Source organism: Ailuropoda melanoleuca, chromosome 3 (assembly GCF_002007445.2).
Source record: "Ailuropoda melanoleuca isolate Jingjing chromosome 3, ASM200744v2, whole genome shotgun sequence".
Classification (NCBI taxonomy): domain Eukaryota; kingdom Metazoa; phylum Chordata; class Mammalia; order Carnivora; family Ursidae; genus Ailuropoda; species Ailuropoda melanoleuca.
The window spans coordinates 7,997,631-8,022,074 of record NC_048220.1 but is presented as its reverse complement, the minus strand read 5'-3'; the positions used below and the strand labels follow the sequence as shown (position 1 = coordinate 8,022,074).

General features: G+C 43.3%; 1 protein-coding gene across 6 annotated transcripts in view; it reads left to right on the top strand.

The window, feature by feature from the left end:
- Window positions 1-24,444, top strand: part of SEMA6A (semaphorin 6A) — a 133,899-nt gene that overhangs the window by 102,430 nt on the left and 7,025 nt on the right. For 3 of the 6 annotated variants that reach the window (XM_034655910.1, XM_034655905.1, XM_034655906.1), the window contains 4 exons: window positions 1,373-1,431; window positions 3,794-3,814; window positions 3,953-4,003; window positions 9,154-9,318. In XM_034655910.1, the coding sequence (XP_034511801.1) occupies window positions 1,373-1,431; window positions 3,794-3,814; window positions 3,953-4,003; window positions 9,154-9,318 (296 nt within the window). The remainder of the gene's footprint in view (window positions 1-1,372; window positions 1,432-3,793; window positions 3,815-3,952; window positions 4,004-9,153; window positions 9,319-24,444) is intronic. The other 3 variants (XM_034655908.1, XM_034655907.1, XM_034655909.1) reach the window with 3 other exon arrangements.

Here is a 24,444-nt window from a genome sequence, read left to right as displayed (position 1 = left end):
TATCACGGAAACAGAAGCTAAGAGATGACCTATCTCCTTTCTGTATTCAAGGTGTGACCAAAGGTAATAAGACTGATATTTTAAAATCAATTTTAAGTTGGTGCCCCCCCCCACTTAAAAATGAGAGTGGCTCAGTTGGTTAAGCATCTGGCTTCAGCTCAGGACATGATCCCGGGGTCCTGGGATCGAGCCCGGCATCGGGCTCCTTGCTCAGTGGGGAGCCTCCTCCGTCTCCCTCTCCCCTGTTTGTGTGCAGTCGCTCTAATAAATAAAATCTTTAAAAAAAAATAATTTCTAAGTCAACATGTGAGCTCCAAAATTACGGATCTGTATCTATATTTCATTGTTCAGAATGTGTGGAACTCTCCCTGAAAAACATCCTTTGGGGCCTGATGAAAACTGGCTTTCACTACCACTGAAAACCTTTATCCTTTGAATATGAGTTCGACTTTTAACAGAAAAAAAACACTGGAAAACAAACATGGTGAATCATTCGATCAAGATTGTGACTTTCCAGATAGTCTTCCTATATGGTCCGTAAAATAAACTCTAAAGGCAGTTGCAAAACAGAGTTTCAATGATGCTGTAAGCAGCAGCACGGAGCTCCCCGCAAAAAAGACAGTACTCCTCCGATGAGTCCAGTGTGCTTATTTGAAAAATCAAAAGAGATATATTGAGATTGGTCTTGTTACACACCTTGTGCAGCCCAGCGGTGGCCAAGTGGGTTTGAAAGAACAGTAAGCGGGAGCCTGTGGGTAATACCGCAGAGTCACAGGGTCCCGGGGTCTCCAGGGCTCTCAGCACAACGCACCACCACGTCCCATTCCCTCAAGGGTGCTACATGCACCCAGCCATTTGCTCCTCAGAACACACTGTTATACAGGTCGTTTCTATGCAAAGAAAGAGATCAAGGTCTAGGAAGGCAGTACTAGGGTCAAAGGAAAAGTTGAGAGGAAGAGACTTTTTTTTTTTAACAGACTTCTACGTCATTTATAAAGAGTTATGTTAACATTTAAACTTTTTAAACGTTTAAGAAATGCTNAAAATCTTTAAAAAAAAAAAAAAAAAAAAAAGAAATGCTCAAAGAATCCGTAAAAGAAGAATATAAATAATCCGCCAACTAATTAACTCCCTGAATAATATCAGAATTAGCTGCTTAAACCCTGGCTTCTCTTCGGAGAGTCACATAAGACTCATTTCTATAAACTTCAGAGACAGATTTTCCAGCTGTTGTCTCCTTTTTTTGCACCTGTCATTCAATTGATCAAACTGTGTTCGTTTCTGTAGTGAAACTTCAGACTCACCCTGGAGTAATGACTTGCATTATTGAATCTGTTTCTTCTCCATTTTTTTTTTTGTTGTTGTTGTTAAGACTGCCTTTTGAACAGGACATAGAAAGTGGCAATACAGATGGCCTGGGAGACTGTCACAGTAAGTACAGCTTTTTATCCATGCTCATCTTTGTGCAAAGATCCTTTGGTCGGATGGCCCAGAAACATTACCCCACATGTGGAACTGGGTGCAGCGGGCACTGAATCTGGCAGAAGGAAGAGAAGTCATCTTCTCAATATCAAATAAAACAGTGTGTTGGAAAGCCAGTGTTGTTGGCACTGGTGCTATAAATGCTGCCGCCTATTTCCTTGTTAAAACGCTGTGGAACCAATTCACTCCAGAGGATATTAATTATAGCCAAGCAGTAAGTTAGATCAGCATTTCTGTTAAAAAACTGGTCTTGTTTTTTAAAAAATGTGTTATTACACCGTAATTTTTAGCCAAATAATAAAAAAGAGTGACTGCTGTACTCTGGCTTTTTAATTGAATGGGAGTGTTTTGTTCTTCTTGAACATATCGCCTAATAAAAGTAATTTTTTTTAATTAGATTTATGTCTGTTACCATTCACCGTACAAAAAAATTTCAGAAAGAACCCACTAAGTACAAAATGACTCAAAATAACCTTTGTTAAATAGGGATTAGCCTATTATGCTTACCTCAGAGTTCATTTCAAAAGTTACTAAATGGTAACATTTTAGTTGGAACTTCATATAAAAGATCCTGGTCAAACGTCTGCCCAGTTGTCCTATGATCTGATTAACATGGCTATTCTCCTGAAAATGTTTATTAATGCTAATTTAGAGAATAATGCCATTCTCTTGGAAGATAGTTAGTTTGCAGTGTTTTAAATGTTATATAGGATGAATTCCAGGAAGCTTACATTCATTCAAAATGGCAACAAAAAAACAGCTCCTAAGGGAATGAAACTGTATTACTCTGATACCTGATTCTATAATGAAAATCATGGATCAAACTCTCCATCTTTGAGCCATGAGTACTGAAATCTCAGACTCAAAAGTACCATACAAATTTCCACCTTAACTTTTTTTGGAGATCAAATATAATCCAATAAAGAGGGCTACAGGCAGCCTCATCTCCAAATTCTTCGCTATATTTTTTTGTCTACAGATATTACATATTGGCAAAAGCTTCTTATTAGGTCTTCAAACACAAAATTTATGAGTGAAGAAATCCACATAGGAGACAGTGTCATCACCAAAAGGCCTGCATTACTTGTGTGCAGTGAAACGGTTTGATGTTTGATCAGTGGATCTTAAATCATGTTAATCATGTTGGTGCCTTATGGCTCCGTTTTCAGGGAAACAAGTTCTGGTTTGTGTGTGCGTCTATGTGAGCAAACTTAATTAGCTGACTTCAGTGAATAATTTTCCTCCTATTTTTATGATCTGGTGGTATGGGCATCTGTAGAAAGCAGGGGTGTCAGCTGGGACTGAATAAACGAATGGAGAAAAGCCGTGAAAACGGTTGTAACTGTCTCTATCACGTGTCCACGACACCAGGAGGCCCACACCACCTGTGTGTTCTGGGGCTAAGGAACCGAAAGAGCTGCCTTTCCAAGAGGCTTCTCTGCTCTCTCTGCTCCTGCTGGAGCATGACCTACTTCTGTTCGACATACCTAGTCACATAAAGGCATTGAGAGGATTTAGATAACTGGTGCACTGTGACTCCTGAACAGGGTTTTAAGGGGAAATGAGGAAATCCTGAAGAGTGAGTGTCAGAGGCTGAGGAGCAAGCTCGATGAACTAGTGATGTGACCCAGACACACGGCATACACACACCCAGAGAGCGCACACAGCTAGAGCACACACACACCTAGAGCACGCACAGAGCACGCGTGCGCCTAGAGCACGCACGCACCTAGAGCTCGCACGCAACTAGAGCACACACACCTAGAGCACGCACGCACTTAGAGCACACACAGCTAGAGCACGCACACACCTAGAGCACGCACACACCTAGAGCACGCACGCACCTAGAGCACACACAGCTAGACCACGCACACACCTAAGTGTGTGGTTGAGAGGATGACACAAGGGAGAATGTAAAGACAAGAGTATTTTGTAAGTGTGGTCCAGGTGTCACTTCTCTTACCCACATACATGTCCCTCTGTATAGAGTAAGGCCTCAATTCCCAGAATCACATACAATCGCAGTTCCCATTCCTTCTACTAACTCTGGCTTTTTCTTAGAGTCTTGTCAACAAAGGGCAATGACTTTGAGGAAACTCACTCCGGGAAGAGATGGGGTGGGGGGAGTGTGTTGAAATCAGACCGTATATAAAGCGTCATGTATCACACGCAGGAATTAAAAAGCACTTACTTAGTACTGGGGATCATATGTTAGCATAATTCTGTATTAGCTCATTCCTACTTATTATGTAAGTCACACTAAGCAGAGTGTTAAACATTAAGTAACCTTCTCCTCCCTTTTGTCTTCCAGATTCCTTCGTGGCCCTGAATGGTAAGGAAGATATTACTCATAATTTAATATCGATGGAAATCTATGTGGGAAATCCTGTTTAACTAATCCTCTTGAGTATTTTCAAACCTTGGGTTTCTTTTTTAATTAATTTTTTTATCCTCATTATTTTTTTTATAGACATTTCAACTCCTCTTCCAGATCATGAAATGTCTTACAACACAGTATATGGTCAGTTTACAGACTTTTTTTTTTGGTAATTCCAAGCCATTCATTCTGTGGTAGTTTATAGTTTTCATCCCTAAACATCATGGACCAGATTCTTTGTTACTTCAGGGCCCCAATTCACTAAAATTATTTATCAATTTCACAATGCTTCAAAAATCACTGGCTATGAGAGACAATTGACATATGAGACTGGTTCCTACATTTTAAATCCACAGAACATGAAATCTGCCAACCTTAGGGAATTTGGTGAATATATTTAATGAGTTCTTGAGGGAGAAGAAATTGCTTTTGGACATAAGTATATCCAAGATAAAAGAACAGTGCTTATAAGTAACAGGCCATAGCTCTTCCCTAAAATGCTGACTTTCAGGGCAATGCCCTCTGCAGAGGGAAAAAAATCTATACAGCATGCAGAGACCAGTTCTTACGAGGCAAACCTTTCCAATATCACATGAAAATTAGCCATCGAAATCTAAGTTCACAAAGAGTATGAATATTTAGACATTTTCAGTGAGAGTTCTTCAGAATGTATACAAGGAAGGGTGACGCAGTGGAAATGATATGCAAACAGGATTTATCCCATTGTTCCTGCTCTGAAATACACAGACAAAACATTAAACAAAGCCATGAAGTCCAAAAACAGAATATTCTGAGCTCTTTATAAGAAAAATTGAAATGTAATTGAAGTGTTCCATTGCTGTTTCTCAGAGTTCCCCCAAATGTTTATGGGGCAAACTATTCATGTGTTTTTTAAATATGAAAAACACGTGTGATGGAAGATTAAAGCTTTGCATTATAATGGGGACTAAGAGTTTCACTGATGCGCAAATTTTATAGCTTTTGTGTTAAAAATAAGTTAACGGTAACAATTCCAGGACAGTCTTTAAATGTAGAGGCAGGGAATAAAAGAAGGGAAAAAAAGATAAGAAAAGAAAGCAAGGCAGGTTTAAGATTCGAAGAAATAGTTCAAGATGGCTACAAATTTGTTTAATAGTTCTACGTGAACTCTTACTCCCTGTGTCTAATTAGCATACATAAAAACCCTCTTTGTAAGTCCTAAAGACTGTGCAGTCCTAAGTGAGCTGTGCAGATATGGGAAACAATGCCTGGTTTCTCCTGACTGTCCCCCTTGTGAAGGGAGGCCGTGTAGAGCAGAATTCATCCACCTTTAGTCTCATCTGTGACTCAAGCCAGAATACTGAGCACCAAAAATGAAGAAAAATGTCTCAGGAGGCAGATGTCATCTAGCTTAGCTCACCCTTCAGAAAGAGAACCCACTTAGCATCTGCTCCCCTCCAATATCATACTTCGCAATCACTCCCTATAATTGAATAATCTTTATCAGATACTGAGGAATTCAGGTCTTAAATCTAATTGAACCGGCAACCTCCCCAGCATTCATCAACTGGACGAAGACCAGTTTTAACTCTCATATAGAAAGAATAATTAAACGATGGGATGCTTTTTATGAACAAAAAGTCACCCTCCAATCTATGGATCTCTCCTATTTCCTTTACGAAGGGAAAGGAACTTATTAATTCCTCCATATTAACATTTTAAGGGATGATGCCTGTTCACCCTCAGCTCTTGATCAGTGGCTTCTGCGAAGACGGTAAAGAAGAGCCGGAATTTTCCTTTCAACTAATGATCCTGTCCATGTTAGGCTAAATCTGTCCAGCGTCAAGTGGTTACATGATTGACTGACCACCAACGTAAGAACTAGTCTCGACTACTTATAAACACACAGGAGACTTTCTTTTCACAAACTATTCCAAGAGAGGCTTATTTTGGAGTTACAAAACCTAGACTAGATTTAGTTAAGTCACTCACCCAATAGGTGTTGAGTGCCTACTACAGTGTCAGGCACTGGACTAGGCACTGTATTTCTACCATCAAAGGAAAGACCAAATTGCTATTTGTATGAGCACAGATGTAAACTAGGAAGCCAACCACAAAGTCTAAAATGCACCCACTGTTCCTGTGTCCTTTGCACATCCCCCTAAAATGTTCAGTGGCTGAGTGCACGCTCACAGAGAGAGCCGTAAAACTCGAACCACCTAACTCAGAAAAAGGAATCATCACAATAAATCATGCAGTCTCTTCTGGCCAAAGTTCTGTGCAATAGCAGTCACATCTGCAAGAACCCTTTTAGTGAATTGGACCCTGTTTTCCTTCTCTCTCCCTGTCTTGTGCTGACTTAGTGTCTCTTGTTTTGTGTCTAATTGGCTACAATCATCGTTAATAGGTAATAGTGGTTTGAAGGGTCTCTAACCTCTGGAATCACAAAGACTTGTAGATATAGAGAAACAATACGATGCATATTAAAGTTAACTTCTAAAATCTATTCCTTTGCATATTATAAGAATAATACATCAGGGGCGCCTGGCTGGGTCAGTCAGCAGAGTGTGCAACTCTCGATCTCAGGGCCGTGAGTTCAAGCCCCATGTTGGATGGAGAGATTGATTATTAAAAAAAAAAAAACACACATCATAAGCTCCACTGATTAAAGTATGACCTTTCATAATGGATTAACAAGACAAAATCATAGGATCCAAATCTACTGACCTGTAATACCATATCTACAAATAAATGCCTATTTTTGTAGCACTATTTTGGTTACAAAGTCTCTTGGGGAATACACAAAAATGATATAGCCTGTACAATCAGATTTTAAGAAAGAATATGTGATTTGCTTTTCACATTTTAAGCTTGGAGAAGTAGTAATAATAATACAACTCTTTGATTTCAAACTAAGGACTGCTGTTTAATGGTGCTCTTACAAGGCAGTTCTAAAATTTTTGAGAATCAGGTATTGTGTTTTCCAACTGTCTGATTCACCAGTGACACGTGTTGCCTGTCCTCAAGCATAAGTGTTAAAGAATACAAACCTCGGGCTGCTCGGTCTTTTTCTTTACTTTTCAGTACATCAGATGCATGGTTTCTCTAGATTTACATATAGAAAATGGGGATGTGGTGGGTATTAGACTAACGGTTCAGCAATAGGAAGGAGCTGATTTCTCACGTTTGTGTAAAACATTTTCCTACCTAACTACCATCTGGTCCACATTAATTTCCTCTCATAGCCATAGCTTTCCATTACCAATGAGTTTTCCATGTATTTGCAGCATATGGTCCAGGAAATCTTTCGACGGAGAATGTGTCCCCTAGGCATATATTTCCCCTAGATTACCGTATTAAGAAATGTTCTCCCTCAACCATACTTATGGCATTACCATAAAATTGCCCCTTGAACACAGTTAAATTGAAAGTACTCAAAATGCATATCAATTCAGGTAAAAGAAATTCTTGCTACTTGGAGAAAAAGGTTTTTTTTCCTTCTCCCCCCTTTCTAACTCCCTATGAAGCGATTTCTAATTGCCTAGGCTGGGTGCTGAATTCGCTGTTAGGCTGACCATATATCGCTTAAGAGTGGTGTAGAATTCAAGAGAAGGAAACAGAGGCTCTATTGCTGACTGTGATATAAGCAAAAAAAAAGAAGGAAGAGAATGCAGAATTGCATTTCCAAGTCCGGCTTAATTTCGCTACTACTGTTTTCTGATCAGTATTAAGAGATGAGCTGTGAAACCCAGAAATGAAAGCACAGACAGTCTAGATGCAAGCATTCTCAAGCTGGAAATGAACATGTTCCTAACAGCTGGATATAAACCAGACTATGTGCACCAAAGCCAATGTTTGAAGCTGTGTGGAGGCCAACACACTCTACATAGAAAGAGGTGTCTTAAATGTCACCCAAGTGCTGTGGTGGCATGTAAGAGTGGTGCTTCCACAGAAATCACTAGAGTTTAAGTGAGCCACCTGGCTTGTTTGTGCTTCCCCTCAGTCGTCTTTGCATCGGTTGTCTGTTATGTGCAGTCCTGGAATCTCCTGGGATCCACCTTATTATAATAGCTGTCATAAAGAGGAATGCGGTACATCGGTCACTGTGATCTTTCTGGTCACCAGTATTGTATTTATCACGTACACTGGTGATCACAGCCCAAGGTTGGGACCACTTGTGAATCTGTCCTCCTTTCTACCAGAGGCAGTGATTCCACATTTACAGTAATGCCTTGATGTCCTTTCAAACAGTGTTCAAGAGGTTGCTATGGCTAAGAGGCTTTAATGAGCCAAAGACTCTATTCGAGAATCACAGAGAGGTTAAATTTTATTTCTACCGGAGAGAACAGGTAGTGGGGCCTCCTTTAAATCACTGTGACAGTTTACATCAAAGCACCTGGTGCGACCTGTATTTAACCTTGTGGGATGATGGCAGGAAAGCTTAGCAACATGTTCACAGGAAGAATCCAGAGTTTCTGCCATAACTCCAAACCTGGCCATTCTCTTCCTGATGTCATCCTCTGGTAGGCTCCTCTGGATCTCAAAAAGCTACCCTTTTTAATCTGAGTCATGTCAGTCAGTTTGTGGCCTCAAGAACAGCCTCTCCCAAGTATGAGTCAAGAAACCAGGCAAGCGACTTTGCTGGACCAAGACACAGAAGGCATAGCCATGGCAACATGGGGCGCTTGAGGCTGCTGTTCCAGGGAAGCGGTGGTGGGAGCAGCTCCCTTTAGAAAGCTATCACTTCTTTTAGCAATGGGGAACCTGCAAGGTTGAGTTGAAGCTGAAAACCAGACACACCCTCCGTGAGAAAGTCTCAGTGGGAAGGGCTCAGGACTGCTGAGTTGTTTCTAACAGGCGAGAGGCTCATCCACTACCATCAGCCTGCCCCATCAGTAACAAATTGTGTCGCCCAGGGTGACCACATCCTGCCTTTAGTGGTGTTACGGGAATACCAAAGAAGGACCCCGGTATTGCTTGAGCATGGGTGTCAGACACCGCTGGGTACTTCCACCACAACGTCACTTTATCCTCTCCCCATTTTGTGCACAAGGAAAATCAAGGCCCAGAGAGATTAAGTGAATCTCCCAGGCTCACCCAGCAAGCAGCAGAGACAGGATCTGGCCCCTCACCTTCTAACTGCAAGGGCAGGGAGTCTTCTGCGGAACCCCAACCCCCAAGCCTGTTATTTATTTCTAGGGCAATCTCCTTTCAGTCCTACAGCCAGCTTGGGTGTCCCCTTCCTGGCCTCTGAGCAGAGGGAATGCAGGGGTCTCCAGCGATGTGTTCCCTAACTGTATTTGTGATGAAAACAGGGCACTCCAGTTCCCTCTTGCCCAGCACCACCACGTCAGATGCCGCCGCTCAGGAGGGGTATGAGTCTAGGGCAGGAATGCGGGACTGGAAGGACCTGCTCCATTCACCCGACAGCACAGACTCTTTGGGGGCGGTGTCTTCCCGTAATCACCAAGACAAGAAGGGTAAGGCCTTGGAAATGCCTCTTCCTCTGGGGGGAGAGGGAGGGAAAAGTGAGGAGGACTGTGTAACTGCTTCCAGCTCGCAATGTTTAAGGAACCTCCAACACACTCTGATTGAAAGCTTCTCAAAAAATTCTGCAATCCAATCCTCTGTGCTCGGCTCGATCCTAAATTAGTCCCCGATCAAGGAGAAACCACACAAAACAAATAACACATCCTCTAAGCTCCCTCCATCCAAAAGAGGTGCGGCTTGGCCCAAAGTAGATCCCGCTCCACTCCTCTGAGCTCACCCTGTGACTCGGGGTCCTCTTTCCCCATTCCGTAATGGGATGGGAGGCAGTGCCGGCCTTGGCATGTGCGCGTAATCCAAGCAAAGGCCCGTTTACCGCGTGAATGGAGAAATAGCAGGGCAGAGTCTTTTCCGGCTGGTAGCATCCCTCACTCACGCGTGGTGCTGAATGTGAATAGAGCTGTGGTCCTGCGAGGTACTGTAACTGGCCTTTGAGGACAACAGCTAAAACAAAAATATGTTATTTAATCAAGCAGAATTGCTATGCATTTAAAACGGAAAGGAAGCTGCGCTCAATGAAAGGGACTCTACTGTGAACTGTCCTAAATTCTCCCCTGCTTTCTTTGCTCAACTAGAGACAGGAAATGTCCTCTCTTTTCTCGCCAGTGGCTGCTTCTGGTAACACATCCTACTTTAGTTGCAGCTGCAACCAAAGAGGCCTTTACTTGTCCAAAAAACAGGCTTGTAAATCAGAGACTGAAAAGCCCAGTTATGTTGAGAGCTGTTTCCCCTCATTCAGAATTGTTCACTTCTATATGTTTTCAAGGGTTTCATCCAAGCGGGGGTTTGAGTCTCGAGGGCAGACCAGCCACCGTGACCCTTGGAGAGGCCAGTCTCTGTCGCGTCCCCCCCTCGGGGTTTTCCATGTACGGACTGCCATCTTTACTTTGAGAGGCTGTTTGCCAGGCAGACCCACATGCGAGATTCCCGCCCCTTTTTGCGACCCACCTCCTCGGCTGTATGGGCCAAGCCGCAGTGCGAAGGTGTAACCCTGTGACTTGTTCCAGAGCGTGTCCCCTCGAAAATCAATTTTCTTATTCCTCTGGAACTTCTGAGTCACATTCCCTGCCCCCAATCTTAAAGAGTGGCTTCTGCCTCGGCGGCCTCCTGAAGCTGGAGGCATCCCTGCTCTTACCATTCCGAGAGCGCGCCAGGCTCATGGGTGACGCGACACCACTGTGGCCGCGAGCCACAAGCCCTACCATGTGCCATTATTTGTTATGTGTGGCTCCAGACCGCAGATGTGTTGGTCTTGGCCGAGTTCTCAAGAAGAGACGGCTCCGTGAAATCACTTGGTGTTTGCCCACTGTGACTTTTCTGAAAAACCAAACAGCCGTTCCCGTAAAGCATTAAATATGTCAACCAGATCGCTAGCTGTTGGTTACAATCATTTTCTCTTCACTTCACGGAGACGGGTGGCATGAATCTTCTCCAGTTGTTAACTCCCCCAAGGGATGGAGGTTATCAAAGAGTCCAATTAACACTTTGACAGATCATTTTAAAATTCGGCATTGTTCGTTCTCTTGGGTCTTATTATGAATATTGACAAAGCTGGAAGCAGTCTACAAATTGTCAAACAGTGGTGGCAGAGGTGATCGCATGGGTGTTTAACATGATCACTGTTCCTGTGCTATTCACTCCTTGCCTTGCCCTGTCAAATTCGAGTCTGGTTTTTGACAACTGATTATGTATTTGATGGGGCAATGACAATGGGTTGTGACGCAGAAAAATTTTTCAAAAAAAAAGTTGTAGCTTAATGTTCCTTTTGCCATGATTTTTATGATTTTAATTTCCATTTTGCTCTGAATTGTTTTTCTGTTTCATGTTCATGATTTATTTTCAACTTCCGTTCTGTTTTGCTGAGCACTGTGTGGTATGACTTGGTGATGGCGTTATTCCGCTGGAAAAGTCTTGTTTCTTTTCTGACCCATGATGACGTCCCTTAACTTAGCCCAATCTGATCTCCTCGCTTCTTTTCATTTCCTGATGTGGGTGCCTTAATGATGTCACATCCGTGTGCGCAGCATCTCCCAGGACGCAAGAGTTTCATGGGTTTTGCGAGGGCCTCTGGCGGGTGCTCTTTTCACTGGGTCGACTGTCTCATGGGAATGTGACATTTGTGTGCCCCAGCTTTAGGAGCTAAATATACTCTGGAATTGTTTCTAAAATATCACACATTTCCCCACTAAGCAGAAAATGTGTCCCGCTCACCAGCTTGCTGAGGAGGAGTCAAGTGCCCCATGCCTTTTTTCTTATTTTGGCTGCCGAATAAGAGGCCAGTGAGCCGAGGAGCCCACAGCTCTGCCCTGCAGATTTGCTGACCGCCACTGGGCTGGGCCCAACTCTCTGTCCCACGTCATCCTCCAAACGATCCTGCATTTCCAGAGTATGTTTGCTTGCCTTTTTCTTTCTTTTCCTTGCTGTGTCTTTCGTCTTGATTTAATCCTGTGCATTCCTCACATTCTGTCAAAGCACCAATCCTCACCTTGCAATCTAACCCCCTTCTGCTACCATTGTTCTCAGCCTCCCCCTTTCCAAATAATAGACCCAAGCCCTCTGCCCTTCTGTGGAATGTTCCAAGGCTCTTTCCTTCTACACTGTGAGTAGCATTCTGATGCTGTATGTACATACACAGTCATACTAACAAAGCGTGAGAAGAGGCCTGTAAGGCTCGCAGAAGCATTATCACTGAAAATGAAGTAATTTTCTCTCTCAGTAACTGGCCTTGCCCTTCATTACCCTACTGGCCTTGTCTAATGTCTCTTGTCCTTGCTGCTTTTCTTTAAAATTGCCTGATATCTTTCAAGCCCTAGATTCATTAGTAAAAACACAGCCAACTGCTCTGTTTTATCTCTGGGTCGGTCCCTAGATGTCTGGAGCCTCTAGAGCCAGCCCTCTAATCACCAAGTTGATAAATTGGATGCAGCCTTGGCTACTTCTTTCTTGGTTTTGCCACATTTAAAAATATATATTATTTATTCATCCTATAACTATTGAGGTGGTAATGAGTAGTTACAAAGGGGCCCTAATTACATATGAATAAGAAAGAAAATCCACTTTATTTTTAGATCTGGCTTGTCTCCCCCCACTTCCCTTCCCCACAGCAGAAGAAATAAGAGCTTTCTTTCTTAGGTTAAGCAATACTGAAAATTAATAGCCACTCTTGTGCCTCTTGTTTCTGACCAAAAGTAATAATACCATAAAACCTGATTTCCAAGAAGACTGCAAGATATGTGAGGAAATTAGCCGTGTACTGATCTGCCGAGAGAGCTGGGCAGCATAAATATAAAATGTAAACGCTGACCACTGCTGTTAGGACACAATAAATCAGAGCAGAAGAAAATCCCTACTTCAGACTTTATAGAGTTCTTGTGAGCTGTCAGAAAACAGATAAAATACTCAATATATACAAAGATGTTCCCATTTGATTGGAAATGCCAGTGCTGTGGTAAGCTTATATATTTTGGGAAATCTTTAAAGTGAGATACTATCAATTACATTTAGTCAAGAGGAGGTACTCATTGCCGACAAGAAAAAGATGTAGAAACAGAATTTAAATGAGAGAACAAATGAATAATTTAAACTAAAACATACAGTAAATGTTGCGTATATTTTAATCAATGTACAAGCTGTTTGTGTAAGCAATTTTTACTTTGGAAAATAATATTGCAGTAAGATTCATAAGGTCTGTCAAGTATGGTGATGAGTATGTTGTCCATACTTCATAAACAATCCTGAACAGAATTCTCTAGATCACAGAGTTTATCATTGATTCCTCGGACGTGGCATAGCCTACAGCAGCAGGGCCTCCCAGTAGGACAGGTGGCTCTTTACAGGAGGGGATTTAGGTGGCTCAGGACATCACGGCCTTTAAGAATCCTGAATCCTGTGCTGGAAGGTCATGCCCTTTTCAGTTCTCTTTCAGTCCTCTTGGTGATGTCAAAGGAAAAGTCTCGGTCTGGTGCTTTATGGTTAACAACTCCCTGAACTTGCTACTTTCCCACTTTGACAAGGATAAACAGGCTTTAGACTGGGGGCTTTGCTGTGCAGCTGGAGCTAGATGGAAATTAACGCGGTTTTGCTTTCGGTCATTTTTTTATGGTTACCTTCTATCTAGGAAAAGTGACACTTTTCCCCCATTTACGATAATGACCAAGTTTCTACCTGAAGTACACTTTAAAGGTAATTTAAATGGAATACTAAGTAAATGTGAATGCAGGAAGTACAGGGGATAAAATTACCAATATGGTAGGTAAGACTCATTGGTATCACTTAAACTGTAGTACTGGTAGTTGAATGACCGAAGTTTGGGGAACTCTGGCCTCGAGCAATTACAGGAGTCCAGTAAGGATTCAACTACTACCAAAACATGGCTTCTGGCATTTGGAAGAACAAGATCTACAACCCCCAGGCTTCTGTGGGCCAGGCTCTGCGTGTTGCAATGAAATGGTCTAGTGCTCTTGTGATCTCTCTTCCAGCTACTGAGCTCTGTGACTGGGGATGAGAAGTTTGGTCAAGTAGGAGCTGAGAGTGAAATGGTCTTAGACTGAAAGGAAATTACTCATTCTAGTCTTGTTAAGCATCTGGTGAGATTCTTCTCCAGACCAGCTGTGAGCAGCCAAAGATACCTGTAGCTAGTGATTCCCCAAGTTGTGGTGGAGGGAAAGCGGACTTTCGGCATTTCTGCCTGTCTCCTGTTCCATTATCTGTGCGGACTCGTGATACACTGTGTTCCCCTGACCTGGCAGTAACCTACGCTTAACCCCTTTCTCACTTTGTTCCCATTCAAACTCTACCTATTCTGAGTCTCAAACCCTCATAGCCAGGCTTTCCTCATTAACAAGCTGAGAAATCCCATCTTGGGTGAGCAGTGTAGATCACTGAGCCTGGCCCCGATGGCTCTAGCATTTTAACAGCCTCTGAATGCTTAAAATCTAATGGATTGTGGATTTTAAAGTGCCCCGATTCTCTCAATGGGGAGAGTCAAGTCTCATGTAGGTGATCTTACATACAGAGAAAATTATTAGTGATGACCATAGTAAAAGAAGGAAAACAAGCTCCTCTTCTTTTCTTGACTCCTACACTTGGGCCAGATTTTCTCTGCCATTTCCTCAGTAACATTACCGTAACAAAAATGTTTTCTGAGGCGTCTCAAGCAAAATTTATTACTGGCTCCACAGCACAGTATGGGATGCCAATAAGGAGTTAGAGGCTACACTAGAGATAGACACGGTCCCTATCCAATAAATAGCAAAGCGCCAGACAGATGGAACACACATATTCGAGAAAGTGCAGCCTTTCCGACCACCACTGCCTGCAGGAACAAGGCAAAAATGTACACAGCAGACTCTAGGAAAGGGTATTGGACAACTCAAGACAGCTTAGCTGATGTCAAGGATACAGCCCTTGGAAGACGGTTTCTCAGACCCTTTTCTTTAGCCCTTCCCTTCAGCACCAATGTTGCCGCCATCACATGCCACTGGACAGGGAGGAGGAGGGGGGAGAGAAGTGAGGTATGTTTGGTGCAGAATTCATACTTTAAGGTTTTGTGGAAATGCTGCCAAACTGGGGCTTTTTTTGAACAGCCTTAACTTCGTTTCAAAAGGACGAAGCCCTTGATAATATGCATAGCTTTTATTAGTAAAACCTATAGTATCACAGCCATTTTTAAATGTGATAGTAGGGCAGTCTTGGAGAATTCAGAGAAAAGGGCTCCGTCTGGTGGGGAAGACTGCCCGTGGGCGGGGCAAGAGGCTCCACCTTCCACCCCACAGATCACACCTGACTGGAGCAGGTGGGCGTGGGCATGCACAGAGCCCCGGCCCACTGAAGAGAAGGGGAATGACTGCTATTGTTCCAAGAACCATTCTGAATTGAAGTTCACTTATTTCTGTTCTGAGAGTTAGAGGAAAGCTATCCTTCAAAGTTCACAAAAAGTAAAGTTGCTACTGCTGCTGCTAATGAAAAATAAGGTACAATTCTTGAAATTTAGTCCATTAGTATTTTAACTTGTAAATTATGCTATACTGGCCCCAGAAAGGTTTAGTATCGTCTTTGTTACTCTCTGTTATTTTAATCTCCAAAGTGTAGACGGGTCCAACGAATATTTGTGGGAATCATTAGCTGCACATTATTTAGGGGTAGCAGAGTAAGATTCCTAGATTAAATATAGAATTCCTAGTTAAATCTGATTTTTACATAAGCCGTGAATATAGTGTAAGTATGTCCCACAGATTGCATGAGACATATTTATACTAAGATATTATTCCACTTGAAATTTAACCAGATATTCCGCATACTTGCTACCTGGAAATCTTATTGGAAGAGACTGTTGATAATTCATTCAGTGAGTACATAAAATCTAATCTCTAGATTACATCTATCCTTTAACTCTTAGAAAACTCTAGAATAACCCATATATGAGGAATTAAAGTAAAAATTTCATTCTGTGAAAAAATATATCAGAGAATTACCACCAAAAGTTATACATGCATTTGAAATGTGATACAGTGATTTAAAAGATTATCACTGAATGCAGGCTTTCAAATGCCACTTTTTAAAAATTTATTTTAGAGACAGCGAGCACAGGAGTGGGAAGAGCAGGGGGAAAGGGACAAGCAGACTCTCTGCTGAGCGCGGAGCCCAAGGAGGCTTGATCTCACAGCCCTGAGATCAGACCTGAGCCGAAACCAAGAGTCAGAGGCTTAACCGATTGAGCCACCCAGGCACCCCTCAAATCCTACTTTTAAGTGAGAAAGGCTCAGAAATCAAACTGTTCCTAAAACAAGGGCATGGTTAAAACTATTGGTTCTTTTTAATTTTATTTAACGTCACATTTTTATCAACTGTTATGTTAACGTAGTATGTTTTTTTTTCTTCTTTAATTATATGGATGTCCTTTTTTTTCCATTTCTCATCTCCATGGCTTTGAAGGAAATTAACTGGAATCCAGAAAGCACTAGAAAATATATTTAATAATGGTGACAATAACCCCAGCTCAAAGAAAGGCAAAACGGCATCCTCACTTTCTTTGTTCATACTCTCAACAAACACAGCCAAAAGGTGCTATCTATAAACTGAGTGTTACAGCGGATACTGATCTGAATTCCACATAAGTCCTCAAGTCAAGGAAATCAAGTTCACAGGGGGTACATACAGTTCACCCTAGTGTCTCCTGGCTAGCCACTGGGGCAGAGTGAAGTCTGAGAGTAAGAGAAGTAAAGGAAAGAGGGTCCAGTGGAGCACTGAGACAGGAGGAAGGGAGACAACAGCTCAGATCCAAGCTGGGATTTGAGGGAAAGGCCTTGCAAAGTACTGAAGGGTTAAGGGGGAAGAAGGCCATTCAAACCTAAATAAGTCACATGACATGACCGAGACATGAAGCTAGGAAAGTACTGAGTGTAAGACACAGTGTGAGGTGACTAAAGTGATGGAATATTTGGAGGGCCACAACAGGACCTGAGATTGAAATGGTAGTCTGGAGCCTTCCAAGTTATGCTAAGGGCTTTGGGCTGTAGCTGTGGGCAGTGGGGGATAGGAAAGTGGATGGGTGGGAAAAAGGGATGAAAGGAGCGTGGGAGGAAGCGAAAGACAGAGATCAAGAGGATGACAGACATGTAATAAATGGATCATTTAATAATATTAGGTTATTAGTTACATATATAAAGTTTGGGAAATGGAACTTTACATCTGTTTTGGATCTAAAGTGTCTGTTTCTACACCTCCCTGGCATTTCCCTGGTAGATGCTCCTTGCCAAGCTACGAGCTCTAGCCTAGGTACAGCTCCAAGCCAGCTAAACTCCAAATTTGGGCTTCTCTGTCTCTCTAGTTAAAACACTGGGCTGCGTGGCACAGAGTTTCATCCAGATCAGACTCGGAAATCGGGGGAGCCTGAGAAAGAAACGAATATCATCCAGGGTGCCACCACTGATTTTTACGAGATTAGTATTTCCCTGTCACCTATCAGAAGAGGAATCTATCTGCTCCGCTGAGGAAAGCGGTCTTGCAGGCAGGGCAGGTGCCGGGCTTTCGGACAGATGATGCGAGCACGAGTGAGCGCTCGGGGAGGAGGGCGCAGACTGAGCGGTCCACGTGGCAGGCTGTGATTGTTCTTTTGGCGGCCCTGCGGGCAGAGATGTAGATTTGATCTAATTAATTTTGTATCCTCCTGACAACTTGCTGAATTTATCGAAGGTCTTGATGATATTATTGTGGAAAGGGTAGATGAAAAAAAAAAGGTAAATGTCAGCCACATAGGAAGCTGTTTCATTTCTCTGCCTACCTGCATTGGCATACCAATAGTTAAAGTTTCTTTTCGAGAGATACCAACTAAAACCTTTTTCTTCACCTAACATCCGTTTTCTAAAAAAAAAAAAAAGAAAAGAAAAAAGAAAAGAAAGAAAACACGAAGGGATGAAATTATGATTATGGAGACTTCAGCTTTTTCTTCTAAAATCAGCACCTTAAACCTTAGGGTATTTTAAAAAGCCAGTCACGTTGTAGAGGAGCCTCTTACCTTTCATCTGTAGCCACTTTTTCAAGCCACACCACCCTTGACACGAATTCATTTCACACACACCCCCCCCATCCTTTCCCCCAGCCTTTTTTTTCCATTCGCTCCTATCTTTTGCACAAAAACACACACAATGACAAAGTTTTCTGACAGCTTAATGGAACTTTCAAGGACTACAGGGACCAGGTTAGGCATGATCTTATTAACTGAACATCTGGAGTAGTTAAAAATTTGCTCTTTAATTGGTTCGACGGCACGGTGTTCCTCTAAAATTTGTTTTGTCCTAACAATAAAATTGCAAAGAGTTGATCTGTATTTTGGATCATGCATAATAATGGAAAAATAATATTAGCTGTATCTCAAAGCTTTCTTTCTGATAGCCTCATTTCCTGGAGTTTAAAAAAAAAAAAGCTTGTTACAAGGTTCACTTTGCAAACCCTACTGTTCCACAGACAAAGTAGCCTAGTAAGGGCCAAAGAGTGGGAACTGGGAAATTTCCTGAGGACGGCTTCTCTTTTCTTGACATTATACGTGAGCACTGCCTCGAAAGCTGCAAGTGTTGCTCAGAATACACAGCTCACGTCCTTACCATAGAGAGAGAGGACGGAGAAGCTGTATTCACGTGCCAGTCCCAGGGAGATACAGGCCGCACGGGTAATAAAGTCCCTTGAATCGTATGGGCCGTGCTGCAGGCCGGAAGAGACCCACACGAACTCCATCACCTGTAAATCTCCCAGCACCTTCAATCACAGGCCCTGAAGTAAACTAGTGAGAAGTAGATGGCTACACTCAAATATAGCGAGTGCACAGTAGACAGGATCTTAATCGGTGTCGGAAAGCTAATTACGGGCAGGGTGAAGGTTTGCCATCTTTAATTAATATTTCTTAAGCTCTCGTAAGCCTACAGCCTGAGAACTATCTTCGGAAACAGATTCATTTTTTAATGGGATAATAGGAATTTCCCACTCCAATTACTTTTAAATTTCCTAATTTTAAAAGGATGCCTTCTTTTTAACTATGTTTCTGCAATTACATGTCTTCACTGAAGGCAGAGGCAGTCATGAACTGTACAGAAATAAGGCGAGTTCAGCCCGGTCACCACTGACAGTGCTTTATTAGGAGGGAAAGGAGTGTCAAGAAATTTATAGAGCAGCAATCTGCATTATGCCTAACCTTTCGGACATATTAAAGCATGTCGTTTCCAGTCCTACAGCCTCTTGTTATTTGTAAATAATAGATAACACTGGACACAATCATCTGACATTTGTTAAGGCAATAAATATAGCCTAAGTGCTGATGGGTCTTGCACTGCAGGATTTAAAAGCACACAGCAGAAATGTAATGTAACTTAAAATGTCTTATATAATTCTGCGGATCTGCAGATTCAGTTCAACTCAGCCGGCCTGCAAGCACTACGCTGTGTGCGCTGCTCTGTTGGGCTCGGCATCTTTATGATCCTCAAGCGGGACCTGGATTTGGGGAACGAGCTCCGGCCCTTCCTCCAATTCAGACATATGAAAGCAGCTTTCGGAGTTTCTTACTCTCTTGTCGGATCGTGCAGGAGGAGGAGGAGGACAGATGCCCAGACCCACTATCGAATGCGGCCCGATGGCTGTGCCCTGTTTGAGGGGAGTCGCTTTCGAGGTGACGGGACACAATGGGCAGGCCTCTCAAGGAGGCTGCTCTAGTCAGAGGCGCTGCCTCTTCGGTCCCTGGGACCCTGTCCTGACCGGGCTGACCCAACCTAGGCCGTATCTGGGCTCTGCAGTACCAACCACTCCCCAGTGGCCCCTGTGACGGAGATGGGGAGCATCAGACGGTCCCCTCCGTGTCTTCATGCTGGGGCAAAGAAAGAAACCACAGGCATTTTTCCAACAGCTTTTGGCTCTGGCAAATTGGGCCGATTCTGTGACAGCAGGGCCACTGTGCTGCAGGCCGTATGTCAAGCTTCTGTCAGGTACCAAGGGATAGTCTTAGGGATTTGTTTGCCTTTCCAGTAAGATCACATTCATTTGGTATTCTTTGTCAGAAAACCGTATCTGCAGCAAAGAACTGTCATACCCGAGACGCACTAAAGATGCAGACTCTGAGCACCAAGGAAGACTGCGTTCATGGACTTATATTAGAAATCATTTTGAAGGTCTGGCTATATACTGCCTCGGTGGCATCTGAGGCTGGACTTTTAAAGCTAACCATTCGTTTTCTGCCCTATCATTCATGTCACGTAGGGCAGGGTTTCTCAACTTTTAGTGAAAATAAGAATCATCTGGAGGGCTTGTTAAAACACAAATTTATGAACCCCAACTCCAGAGACTGATTCAGAAAGTCTGGGTAGGACCCAAGGATTTGTATTTCTAACAAGTTCCAGGTGACACTGATGCTGAGCAGCAATGATTTTTTTTAATTTTTTTAAGATTTTATTTATTTATTTATTTATTTATTTATTTATTTATTTATTGAGAGAGAGAGAGAGAGAGCACAAGTGGGGGAAGTGGGAGAAGCAAACTCCCCGCTGAGCAGGGAGCCCGACAGGCTCAACCCCAGGACCGAGACCAGGGCCTGAGCCGAAGGCAGACGCTTCCCTGAAGGAGCTATCCAGGTGCCCCAAGTGGCAATGATTTAAGACCTTCTGAAAGTTGCTGTGGGTTATCTTACTTAAGGTCATTCTCTAATATTTTATGTTTAAATCTTTACTTTCCTACTCTTGGCTGACACAGTCACACCCTACCAAAGTGTCGCCTTACAAGAGTCTCTCTTGGACCCTGTGCAAGGCAGGTAACTGGTCAGAAATTCCAGAAATACTTCTATTACATTATTTTTTGTAAGACTTTATTCATTTATTCATGAGTGACAGAGGGAAAGAGACAGACAGAGGCAGAATGAGAAGCAGGCTCCTAGTGGAGCAGGGAGCCCAATGCGGGACTCAATCCCAGGACCCTGGGATTACGACCTTAGCTGGAGGCAGACGTTTAACCGACTGAGCCACCCAGGTGCCCCTTCTACTACATTATTAATTGGGCATTAACAAACGTCCTGCACAATGCCACGTGCTTTACATGCACTCATTTATTTGATCTATTAAATCCTTCCAACACTTGTCTCATAGTCACTACTACTGATGCTCAGAGAGACTGAGCGACTTGCACAAGGTCACAAAGCTAGTTAGTTATAAAGCCAAGACTCAAACCCAGGTCTTTATGACCTCTAGGTTAATGTTCTTAACCAGTACCACCCAGCCTCATCTATAATCCAGATCCCAAGAACTATTTTTCCAGCAAGTTGGCAGCTTTAGTATTCAAACAGACCATATTCCTCATATTTATCTTTGCTTTGTAGAGAAAAAAAATCAAAGCACTGCAAATGATTCCAAGAATTCCCTGAATTTCACAATATTAGTGGGCATTCCACTTCACCATTTTGTAGCTTTGATGCCTTGTGAGAGAGCAAAGCAAGACGATGGGACTACAAAGTTGAAGAACAGAAATGCTTTGTCTGGTTTCAGAAGTTGCTTAGATTCTGGATTTCCAGTCTTATTAGAAAGAAAACCTCAAAAAGAAGGAAAGTAAACCACATAAATTCTGCTAAAACTTTGCCCATTGAAATAATCATTACCTTTACAAAGACAATGACAGTTCTAACACATGCAACCACAGACCAACATTTCAGGGCATGGCTTTTAAAAATTATCATGATGCCCCATCTAGACCTCAATCCATGCTATGGTGTAGCCCTCCACAGGCAGTGCCAAGCGTGAAACCTCAGAGATCTGAGGACTCCCCCTGGCACACGGGGAAATTAAGCTATTTCTCTTCTAAAAAATGTGAAACAGAAGGAATTGCATGCTCGTTCTCCCTTCTCGGCCTGTGATGGCATCCCAACAGTAGTTAAAAAAAAAAAATGCATCCATTTCAAAGGTGACAGAACTGGGTGTGGATTCATCCACAGACAACCACAATAAGCCCTAGTTCAATACATGAGCTTTAAAATAGCTTCTGAACTGAGGAAATTCAACAGCACGTAAGCTGCCTCTACTTAGGTCATTAACTTGATACATCTTGAGGACCATGGCTCCTCCCAGCACCTAATCGTCAGCCTGATGGGGGCGGGGGAAATAAAAGGAAAAGGAAAGTTTGAGTTATAAACTCTGAGCCCACTTCCACGGCTGCTGGCGCTTCAGTCTATTCTTAAACCATCTGGTTTGCGTTATGCCCTAAGACAAGAAGAGGGCTCCTTCCTGCCCAGATAACCACTGAGAGTTCCCCATGCATTTTCAGGCTTGTCGTCTCCACTGGGTGGGGCGTGGCTTTGAGGATCAATTGTCTCCGGTTAGGGTTTTTTTTCCCCTATTTGTTTTCTTCTCTTCTTAATAGGAATTACAGCCGGCCCTCTGTGGTTAGCAGCCATTATGCCTGGCCCGTGATTAGTTCATTCATTCATACTGCCTTGCAGGACGGGGAGCCTGGCATTTTGTTGCAATAAGATTTTCAAACAAGAAAAATTGGGTTGTTAGATTCCATTCACCCAAGTTGTTATGAGGATTTCAAGGAAATTGCAGGCTTTTCTTACTATAAAGGAAAATCAAGAGTTTATTTTTAGGGGATCCTACTCCAGGGCTTTTCTTGGTGTTTTGCCATCTTTGTTAGCTCTCAGACCCAACACGAAACCCGCTCTGGCTCGGCCATGAAGGAAATGTCCATCCTCCTCTTTGCCTTTGCATGTTTCCCTAAAGGACACAGAGAGGCTTTGTTGTCTTTGTGGTCACCGGGTCTGCTCTACACAGATGCCTATTAATCACTTCACTATGGAGACAGACACATCCGTCATATCACAGCAGCTCCGAAACAGGCAGTCCAGGGAGCAGGGGTGAGAGGGGAAAGTGCGTACTTAACCATTTCGAGGTCCTGGCTGCCGGGGGCTCCTTTACTTAGCAAGGTCACCGGGCAGGCGTGGGGAGGGCTCTTCCTTGGCAGGGCGTTTCACAGGTGCAGTTGGTTTTCGGTGTTTGCATCTGTCTCGTTTCATGCTTTGATAGGACAGCCGTCTCCCAGCTATTTCGGTAGGATGCAGGGGATAAGTAGAGGTGAAAAAAAAGTTTTCATTTTAAAAACAGTGAAAGTAAATGTAGGTGGACTAGCTGTGCTTCTGACGCAAAGGTACTGACTCTCTGAAACCAGCTGTTTTTCAATGATGGATTCAACATCAAGCAGAATAAGCTGAAAGTCCGCTTTCTCAGGAAAGACAACCCTGAAAATTGCAGGTAAATTAAGTTTCCTTCCAAAATGGTCATGTCTTCTAAGTATGTTTTTCGGTCACTGAGGCTTTCCACAGCCTGCTTCTATTTTTTTATTTTATTTATTTGACAGAGATAGAGACAGCGAGAGAGGGAACACAAGCGGGGGAATGGGAGAGGAAGAAGCAAGCTCATAGTGGAGGAGCCTGATGTGGGGCTCGATCCCATAACGCCGGGATCACGCCCTGAGCCGAAGGCAGACGCTTAACTGCTGTGCCACCCAGGTGCCCCTCCACACCCTCCTTCTAAAAAGCCTTTAGCTCTTGCTCTTACTTTTCTTCTCTAAGAACCCATGCAGGGTTTCACTATCGACGAAGCAGATATTTCCTGAGTCCCTGCGTGCCTGGGAATTTCAGGGTAAATCTCCCTCCTAAAACAAGCTAGGTGAGAAAAACAAACATCAAGTGACGTAAGAGTGATGATTTTAGGATAGAGAAGGGCAGATCTCCGAGGCACTTGAAGAAGCACTAACCTGGCCGGAGGAAGTTGGAGAAGGCTTCCTCCTTGAAGCTGAGGCCTAAAGGAGAGGGTCAGAAGAATGGGGGGTGAGCAGGGATAGTCCAGGCACAAGGACTGGCCTGTGTGAATGCCCAGAAGCAAGGTAGAGTACAGCCAAGTGGCTGGTGCCTACAGCACGAGAGACTAGATGGGGTCAGACCATTCACCATTACGAACACAGCTCTCCCTTTCCTTCCTCCACGCGCGGGTTCTCACTGGTCTCTGCCTCAGCGGACAGCCTACGCTGAGCTAGAAGCAATGCATCTCATGACGCTGCCACACTCGGGATGTATTCGTGCATGAGTGGGGCCGTCTCTCCTAGTGGACGGCAAGGTTTGTGCCCCCTTCCCCTTGTCTCTCCAACGCCCGGCACAGTGCTTCGGTCCGTGCTCAGGAAATGTTTGCTGAAGGCCCCCCCAAAGACTGGAGCTGAAACCTTGTTGTGCCACAACAATGAGGGTGACAGCACCAAGACCATCACTATCCAACCCCGGGTTAGGAGCAAATCCTCCCTGAGGCACGCTGTCCCAGAGCCTGGTGCTGGGCTTCCCAAAGCAGACCAGACAACTGTAGACAATCCTAGGGCAGGGGTACCTGAAACCATTCACTCTTTCCTAAAAGGATGAAGGATTTAATGTTTGAAATTTCAAAATGCCTTCACATGATCATCATAGGAAAATTCACAATTGTGTTGGACTTCTTACTTTAAAGTGTATAACTGTTCTTATGTTAATTACATTTTGCAGGGCCTGGGCGGGG